At 56.1% G+C, this 9,277-nt stretch overlaps 1 protein-coding gene across 3 annotated transcripts in view; it reads left to right on the top strand.

Annotated features, from left to right (window-relative positions):
• The window catches only part of LOC119939182 (CGRP receptor component), a 17,513-nt gene extending 8,236 nt beyond the window's left edge, over positions 1-9,277 (top strand). For 2 of the 3 annotated variants that reach the window (XM_038758995.1, XM_038758994.1), the window contains exons 2-5: positions 3,019-3,120; positions 5,579-5,673; positions 6,398-6,455; positions 8,965-9,277. In XM_038758995.1, coding sequence (XP_038614923.1) covers positions 3,112-3,120; positions 5,579-5,673; positions 6,398-6,455; positions 8,965-9,108 — 306 coding nt within the window. In that variant the 5' untranslated portion in view covers positions 3,019-3,111 and the 3' untranslated portion in view covers positions 9,109-9,277. Of the gene's footprint in view, positions 1-148; positions 186-3,018; positions 3,121-5,578; positions 5,674-6,397; positions 6,456-8,964 lie in introns of all 3 variants that reach the window. The other variant, XM_038758993.1, reaches the window with a different exon arrangement.

The following is a 9,277-nucleotide window of genomic DNA, read 5'->3' on the forward strand; positions in this document are numbered from 1 at the left end:
GGTCGGCGAGCCTGAGATCCCCCCCAGCTTGGGGGGAAGGGGCCGGACACGGGGGAACTGGCAAACGACTGCCCAGAGCCTGTGGCCGGGCCTTGCAGGGCCGGATGGGCCGGTCCCTGAACGTTCCTCACAATTGCTTTTCTTGCAGGAAGAATGCCAATGCCGCCCTGCTCAGCAACTACGAAGTAAGTGCGAAGCAGGGCCCGTGCCCCTGGACGGTGTAGGGTTTGTACAGGCAGGTGTCGGCACCAGAGTACCCAGCCCCAAAGGGGTGCATTCCACTTTGTGGTGGTGGACACAGGGTGGGCAGACTGGCAGGCCACGCAAGGCTGGTTTCAGCAAGACATTTTCATCGCTCTTCCTCTCGGCTGGTTTGCCCCAGCTCCAGCAGGTCTGGGCAGAGCTCAGGAAGGTGTGTTCTTTGTCCCGAGGCCCAGAGGGGCAAAACGGGCAGCGTTGGGTGCACACCCTTCCTTCCTGCCAGCCCGATGGCTCCTGGCCCTCAGCGGGTGGCCGGGGGACTGGCCCGCTTCCCTAAGGGCCCTATGGCTTTCTGCTGTGCCCAAGAAGCTGTGCCGGGTTGCTCTTGGCCAGGGAGAGCCTAATGCTGCCTCTGAGAAAGTCTGCCCTGCCCTGCTTTGCCTGGCTCTGCCCTACCATATTCATATTCATTCATTCATTCATTCTCTCTCATTCTCTCTCATTCTCTCTCATTCTCTCTCTCTCTCTCTCTCATTCTCTCTCATTCTCTCTCTCCTCTCTCTCTCTCTCTCTCTCTCTCCCTCCCCCTCTCTCCCCCTCTCCCTCTCCCTCCCCCTCTCCCTCTCCCCTCTCTCCCTCACTCACCTCTCTCTCTCCCCGCCCCGCAGGGCCAGTTCAACTGAGTTTCCAGGCACTAGGCACTATGGTGCTGTCTGCCTTTGAGCATTTAGCCTGCTTTCTCTGGGCAGAAGGATGGCCCTGGGCCATTACCACTGACCCTCAGAAAGGTAGAGGACAGAGTCCTGATGGGAGGGATGAAGGCTGTGAGTTTTTCAACGTGCTCCCACGCTGCCTCCCTCACCTGTCCCCGTCTTCCCCCACAGCGTCAGACTGTGTGCTTTGAACATGGTCCCGGGACGTCAGCGACCTTCCCTGGGGCCACTGGGCCCTCTGCCCCTGGACCTCCAATATCTGCTGTGTACAATTTTGCATTATCACTGGTTTATGTTTTCAGGGGTTTGTTGTGTTTGGAAGGCATCCTTCTACAGAATGGGTCCTTTCCCTCATTTAGATTGTAAATACTTTAGAAAGCCATGCTCTCTATTAGGCGGTAAGTTTCTGGAGGGCAGGAAGAGAGAGAGAGAGAGAGAGAGAGAGAGAGAGTGTCTGTCTGTCTGTCTTGTTACATGGTAACAAGAAAACTGCGGTTTCCACGGAAACTGCGCTCTCAAAGGTCACCAATGACCTCCTGCTTGCCAAATCCAACGGCTCATACTCTGTCCTAATCCTCCTCGACCTCTCAGCTGCCTTTGACACTGTGGACCACCCCCTTCTCCTTAACACGTTATCTGACCTTGGCTTCACAGACTCCGTCCTCTCCTGGTTCTCCTCTTACCTCTCCGGTCGTTCTTTCTCAGTCTCTTTTGCAGGCTCCTCCTCCCCCTCCCATCCTCTTACTGTGGGAGTTCCCCAAGGTTCAGTGCTTGGTCCCCTTCTGTTCTCAATCTACACTCACTCCCTTGGTGACCTCATTCGCTCCCACGGCTTCAACTATCACCTCTACGCTGATGACACCCAGATCTACATCTCTGCCCCTGCTCTCTCCCCCTCCCTCCAGGCTCGCATCTCCTCCTGCCTTCAGGACATCTCCATCTGGATGTCCGCCCGCCACCTAAAGCTCAACATGTCAAAGACTGAGCTCCTTGTCTTCCCTCCCAAACCTTGTCCTCTCCCTGACTTTCCCATCTCTGTTGACGGCACTACCATCCTTCCCGTCTCACAAGCCCGCAACCTTGGTGTCATCCTCGACTCCGCTCTCTCATTCACCCCTCACATCCAAGCCGTCACCAAAACCTGCCGGTCTCAGCTCCGCAACATTGCCAAGATCCGCCCTTTCCTCTCCATCCAAACCGCTACCCTGCTAATTCAAGCTCTCATCCTATCCCGTCTGGACTACTGCACTAGCCTTCTCCCTGATCTCCCATCCTCATGTCTCTCTCCACTTCAATCCATACTTCATGCTGCTGCCCGGATTATCTTTGTCCAGAAACGCTCTGGACATATCACTCCCCTCCTCAAAAACCTCCAATGGCTACCGATCAATCTGCGCATCAGGCAGAAACTCCTCACCCTGGGCTTCAAGGCTCTCCATCACCTCGCCCCCTCCTACCTCACCTCCCTTCTCTCCTTCTACTGCCCAGCCCGCACCCTCCGCTCCTCCACCACTAATCTCCTCACTGTACCTCGCTCTCGCCTGTCCCGCCATCGACCCCCGGCCCACGTCATCCCCCGGGCCTGGAATGCCCTCCCTCTGCCCATCCGCCAAGCTAGCTCTCTTCCTCCCTTCAAGGCCCTGCTGAGAGCTCACCTCCTCCAGGAGGCCTTCCCAGACTGAGCCCCTTCTTTCCTCTCCCCCTCGTCCCCCTCTCCATCCCCGTCTTACCTCCTCCCCTTCCCCACAGCACCTGTATATATGTATATATGGTTGTACATATTTATTACTCTGTTTATTTATTTATTTATTTTACTTGTACATTTCTATCCTACTTATTTTATTTTGTTGGTATGTTTGGTTCTGTTCTCTGTCTCCCCCTTTTAGACTGTGAGCCCACTATCGGGTAGGGACTGTCTCTATGTGATGCCAATTTGTACTTCCCAAGCGCTTAGTACAGTGCTCTGCACATAGTAAGCGCTCAATAAATACGATTGATTGATTGATTGATGGTAGTCTCCCAAACACTCAGTGCTCCGCCCTCAAGTCTGTACCAGGGATGGAGCAATCAGTCGAAATCCGTGTTCTCTCTTCCCCCATCCCAGGTGTTGCAATTACTCACCGACCTCAAAGAGCAGAGGAAGGAAGGAACCGGGAAGCACAAGCACAGTTCCGGGCAGCAGAACCTGAACACCATCATGTATGAGGTGAAGCCCAGGCCCGGTGCCAGACCTGTGTAATCCTGGGGCTGGGTGGGGGTTGGGGCAGGGCAGAGCAGGGCAGGGCTGGGGGGAGAGGGGCAGGGCTTCGTAGACCCTCTGCTCACTTGAGCCAGTGGTGCCAGCGGTGGGATTTTTTTTTTTTTTTCTTAATGGTGTTTGTTATGTGCTTACAGTGTGCCTAAGCTCTGGGGTAGACACAAAATAATCAGATTGGACACAGTATTTGTCCCACGTGGGGCTCACAATCTTAATCCCCATTTTACAGATGAGGGAACTGAGGCACAGAGAAGGCGAAGAGACTTGCCCAAGCTCACATGGCAGACAAGTGGCGGAGCTGGGATTAGAACTCAGGTCCTCCGACTCACAGGCTCGTGCTCTTATCCACTAGGCCTCACTGCTTCCCAACCATGGCACGTTCATTCATTTGTTCAATCGTATTTATTGAGCGCTTACTGTGTGCAGAGCACTGCACTAAGTTGGCAACATATAGAGACGGTCCCTACCCAACAACAGGCTCACAGTCTAGAAGGGGGAGACAGACAACAAACCAAAACGTGGACAGGTGTCAAGTCATCAGAATAAATAGAAGTAAAGCTAGATGCACATCATTAACAAAATAAATAGAATAGTAAATAGGTACAGTAAAATAGATCTGTACAAACATATATACAGGTGCTGTGGGGAGGGGAAGGAGGTAGGGCGGGGGGGATTGGGAGGGGGAGAGGATAGAGGGGGCTCAGTCTGGGAAGGCCTCCTGGAGGAGGTGAGCTCTCAGTAGGGCTTTGAAGGGAGGAAGAGAGCTAGCTTGGCGGATGTGCGGAGGGAGGGCATTCCGGGCCAGGGGGAGGACGTGGGCCGGGGGTCGACGGCGGGACGGGCGAGAACGAGGTACAGTGAGGAGGTTAGCAGCAGAGGAGCGGAGGGTGCGGGCTGGGCTGTGGAGGGAGAGAAGGGAGGTGAGGTAGGAGGGAGCGAGGTGATGGACAGCCTTGAAGCCGAGAGTGAGGAGTTTTTGCTTGATGTGTAGGTTAAAACCAATCCGCCAGCTGCCGCTTCCTGTATGCTGGGGGACCTGTGGGCTGATGGCCCGGGCTGCAGGTGCCACATGCTTCTTTGTAGCTGGCGGGCCCTGGGGGGAGGGAGGGGACTCCTCGTCCTCGCGGTCCAGGAGCAAAATGGAGCAGCAGCTTTAGCGGTGTGGCCAGCCCAGCCAACTAGACTCTTTGGTCACAGTCACTCCTAGGAGGGCAGGGGCATCTACCCCAGGACCACCTCTATTATCGCCACTGATGCCAACTCCCAGTGGCCCCAACTTTTGGCTCTATTGGAGAAGAAGGGGCAGGCGTGGTTGGTTATTTAGTCAAATGTATTTATTGAGTGCTTGCTGTGTGCAGAGCATTGCACTAAGCATTTGGGAGTATATAGTAAAACAATAAACAGATATAGTCCCTGCCCACAATGAGCTTACAGTCTAACGGGGAGGGAGGGTGGACTGAGGAGCGGGCTGCTGGAGATGCTCCCCCCGCCCCCCAGTAGCTCACAGGAGCGGGCCTGAGGAACATTAATCCGTACTGGACAGTAAGCTCCCTGAGGGCAGGGATCAGGGAAATGCTGTCATCTTCTCCCAGACCCTCAGTGATCGCCGAGGATTGCCGAGGCGTCGGCGGGGTAGTGGTGCAGAAGCATCGCAGCCACTATATTGCCCGAAGCTGGGTTTCCCCCTTGTCGGGGCCCATTAGGGGACCCCCTGTTTCCGGACACCCCTGTCCCATCCCAGACCTTTGAATGCCAAGAACCAGTTTTTGAAATTATTCTTGAGAGTAACTGTGTGTTAGCTCCAGAAGCTCTGGAAAGCCGAGTGAAGTCAGGAATCCACCTTCTTGGGGACCTTGACGCTGTCTGTCGCTCGCCGGGGGGAGGCCGAGATGGGGGGCTACCCGGTCATGTGGCTGTGGAAAGCTCCCTGGGAAGTTCCTCTTCTGGGTCTGGAGACTGCAGGCAGGGGTCAGCGACTGAAGCAAACGAGATCTCAGGGCTCTTCTGGTCAGCCATCCTGTCCCCCGCCCGCCTCTCTTTCACAAACCTGGAGTTTGCCAACATAGCGACTTCTCTTTCTGCCCAGGGAGCACTTAGGAAATGAATTTCATTTCAGTCCATTCTGATCCGACACCCGTACGGGCATGTCGATCAGTCCAAATTGCCCTTTGGCCATTCTGTGCCTAGGGTGATGCCCGGGCGTGAGCGCTGCCCAGCATTGTCGCCGGTGAGCCTGGGATGTGGCTGTGACCGGTGGGTAGGGAGGGGGGCTGATGATCTGTGGGCCAAAAGCAACTACAAGGTAACAAGCATGCAGATTTCTCAGTAACCACCCCTCTGTTTTTGCCTTTTTCCTTTACGCCTTTTTCTTATTCTTACTCTTTCCCTTACTCTTCTTTCCTTGAAGACATTAAAATACATTTCTAAAACACCATGCAGGCACCAAAGTCCTGAGATTGTAAGAGAGTTTCTCACAGCGATGAAAAGCCACAAGCTAACCAAGTGAGTATGTCTCCCTTTCCTTGGTGGGTGGGTGGGGTGGAGCGTCGGTGGGGGCGGCTCTCGGGATGACGTTGACGCGGGTGACGCTGATTCCTTGCGTATATTTGTCACTTTCCCCTCCGTTCTGTCATTTCAATCAATTGTCTTCATTTAACGCTCACTGTGTGCAGAGCACTGTACTAAGCGGTTGGGAGAGTACAATATAACGGAGTTGGTAGACACATTCCCTTCCTACAATAAGCTTACAGTATAGAAGGGAGTTTACAGTCTTGACAACATCCCCGGTGTCGGGAGTTGAAGGGGACGAGGGGAAGGGGTCCAGCGGTGTCTGGGCGGTCCAGGATAAAGGCTCGTCTGAGTAGCAGGTGGATCATGTCCTGTGGGAGTCTGTGCTTCTGCTTGAGGCCTCAGTTGGTGAGATACCACTCAAGGGAGTGGAGAAACAAGATGCCTGACTCTGGGTGGGAACGAGAAATGCCAGAGTGACTCAGCCACCCGCGGCTGCTGACGAGCAGAGGGATGGAGGGAGGGAGGGACCCGAGATCCTGCCCCGGAGAGCAGAGCCCAGCAGCACTGCACCTGTCCCGGCCCGGTCCCGGTTCTCGGTGCCCCGAACCCATCCGCCATCAGCCTGGGACAAGCCCAGAAGCCCCTGGGCCGATTCTGATGTCCTGTCTCTGTGTCTCCCTGTGTCTCACCCCCCCCGCCCATCCCCCCATGGCAGGGCAGAGAAGCTGCAGCTACTGAATCACAGGCCCGGGACGGCCGTGGAGATCCAGCTGGTGAGTGGCCGACCGACGGACCGCACTGGGGACCTGGACTGTGTTGTGGGATGGGGACTTTGTCCAACCCCATTTGCTTGTATCCACTCCAGCGCTCAGTACAGTGCCTGGCACATAGTAGGTGCTTAACAAATACCATAATCATTAGTTTTCTTGTTATTATTAGGTTCCCATTTCTCAAACCTGCCGTTTCCGTCCCCTCCCGGAAACCTCCGGCAAGGTTCCCACGTTCAGGTTTGATGGCTGGGGGATGAGGCAAGGGCCTGGGGAAAGTCTCTGAGTTCATACCACCATCCCGCATCCCGGATAGGCCTGGCTTGCCGCGGGCTGAGCTTCCCCGAAGGGCTGGTTGCCGAGGCCGGAGGGGGCGGGGATCCTTCAGTCTGGAACTTGAGACCCCCCCGCCGGTCCCGGGGCATCTGCGGGCAGCCCCCAGGCGCTTCAACCAGCTCGGTCTAGGGTTAGGGAGATGGGCGCAGCGGATGCCGCGGTGTCCACCCACATCTTCTCGAGCAGGCGCTGCCCCAGATGCCTGCCAGACTGAGAGTTGGGCTCCCAGCCTTGGGGCACCAGCCAAGCAGACCAACCCCAAGCTCCCTGGGGAATAGCTGGTGCAGAAACCTCTCCTCTCCTTTTCCTTCCCCTCACATCCTCTCCTCAAAGTCCCAAAGTTTTGGCAGTTGGGGTGCTTTGCCTCTCTCTGTCTGCATCATCCCGTCCACAGGGGTGAACCCCAACACTCAGGCTCAGTGGACAGTTACAGGAGGGGTGCTGTGAGGTTGGGAGCCTCAGGGTTAAATGAAAGAAGCAGGCTTTACCGTCCGTCCTGCCTCAGATGCAGCCGGGGGGCGGGGGGCAGGAAGCAGGACACAGGACACCCGAACAAGTGGAGTAAGAGCGGCAGGCTCCAACTGTCCCGAGAGAGAGCCTGGTTTTGCCTTCCCACCATTGTACACCTGGTAATAATGGTACTTGTTAAGTATTTACTATGAGCTAGGCACTGTTCTGAGTGCTGAAATAGATACAAATTCATCAGGTTAAGTTCATTCAACTGCTGCCACTGAGATACCCCGAACACTTCACAGTCACACCTTGTAGCTCTGCCCATCCTTGGGTTATTAGATCTTCCTTCTGCAGGCAGGGAGTCGATGGTTTCAATCAGTCAGTTATCCTCACTGAGGGTCCATCCATCCCCCCTCCCCCCCGGACTCCTCAAGGACTGCAGCCACCAGTCTCTCATCCCCTGGTATCTTCACTACCGGAGAGGAACAGTCCTAGGTGCTCTCCAGGGAAAGAGGATTGAGTCAGCGACTCCCTGGAGCTCCAATCGATCGATCATTTATTGAGCGCTTACTATGTGCCATACTAAATGCTTGGGAGTACAACACAACAGAATTAGTAGACATGTTCCTGCCCATAAAGAGTTTACAGTCTAGAGTGGGAGGCAGACCCAACGTTCAGGACTGGCTTTTCAGACGGGCTTTTTTAGGGTCTTTGCATCAGGATTTGGAGGTCTTTGTGGGTGTCAATCTTGTCCATGCCCAGTGAGACCAAGGGCAGCCCACACAGACACTCGCCCACCTGTCCACCATGGGAGCAGTCTACAACCATCCCCACCCTGACCCCCGATCGATATCGCAGATTGGGCCTCACGGGGAAGCCACTTCCCACCGCTTGGAAATGGGGGCTACTGTGGCCTGTCAGCGGACAGCTTAACTCGCCCTCAGCCCCACTGCATGGATCCTCGTGGAGTGGGTGGGGAGGGGGAGCTCCCCCGCTCGGGGGGGTGGGGGGGCTCGGCCCTTCCCCCCAACTCCCAGCAGAAGCCGGGCTTTCTTAATTTCTGACGCAGCATCAGCCATGGGCCTGCTGCATCGTGGACCATTGGAAAGAGCTTGAGACAGGGCAGTGGGCATCCTGGGTCATCATCCCTGCTCTGCCCCAGCCTGCTCTGGGAGCTTGGGGAAGTCCCTAAATCAATCCATCAGTGGGGTTTTTGAACGCTTAATGTGTGCAGAGCCCTGTAAGAAGCAGCATGGCCTAGTGGCAAGAGCACGAGCTTGAGAGTCTAGGATGGGGCCTCTGTCAAAAAAAAGGACTCTGTCCCAGAGGTTTGTCCAGAGCAATGCCTCGGATTCTCTTTGTCAACAGTGCGTCCCGCTAAGTGTCGTGATTAATCATTTCCGCTCCTGGTGGCTCAGCTGGATTCCACCCGGGGACCTCGGGTGGGTAGGGTGGCAGGGTGGCAGCAGGGTGGAGGCAGGCTGGATCACGCCTACCAGTCGCTTCGTGGCCCAGACCCTCGTCCCATCTGGGGCAGAGGCTGGCGGGGGGTGCGGAGCCACGAATAGCACTGCCCCGGCAGGATCGGGTCGGTGGGCCAGTGGGTGACCGGTCCGGGGGTGGAGGCTGGCGGGGGGTGAGGAGCCATGAACAACGCTGCCCCGGGAGGACTGGGTTGGCTGCCCCAGGGGGTGACCGACCTGGGGAATGTCATCCTTCTTTGCAGATGGTGGAGGAGAGCGAAGAACGGCTGACGGAAGAGCAGATCGACGCCCTCCTCCAGACGATCACCAGCCTCCTCCCGGGAGATCCGCAGGCCGAACCGAAGAAAGAAGCCGATGTGTCGGCGGAAGAGGGGGACCCCGCCTAGGAGGAAACTGGTGGAAGCTGCCCAACCCGGTGAAAGTCCCTGCTCCCAAGTCCGCCTCGGCCGCTCCCACCAACGGCCACCGATTGGACCGTCCTCCGGGATGACCGAAAGCTTAGCCAATGAACCGAGCGGAGGATAATAAAGATGGACTAAGGGTCCATGGCTATGA

Source organism: Tachyglossus aculeatus, chromosome 17 (assembly GCF_015852505.1).
Source record: "Tachyglossus aculeatus isolate mTacAcu1 chromosome 17, mTacAcu1.pri, whole genome shotgun sequence".
Taxonomy (NCBI): domain Eukaryota; kingdom Metazoa; phylum Chordata; class Mammalia; order Monotremata; family Tachyglossidae; genus Tachyglossus; species Tachyglossus aculeatus.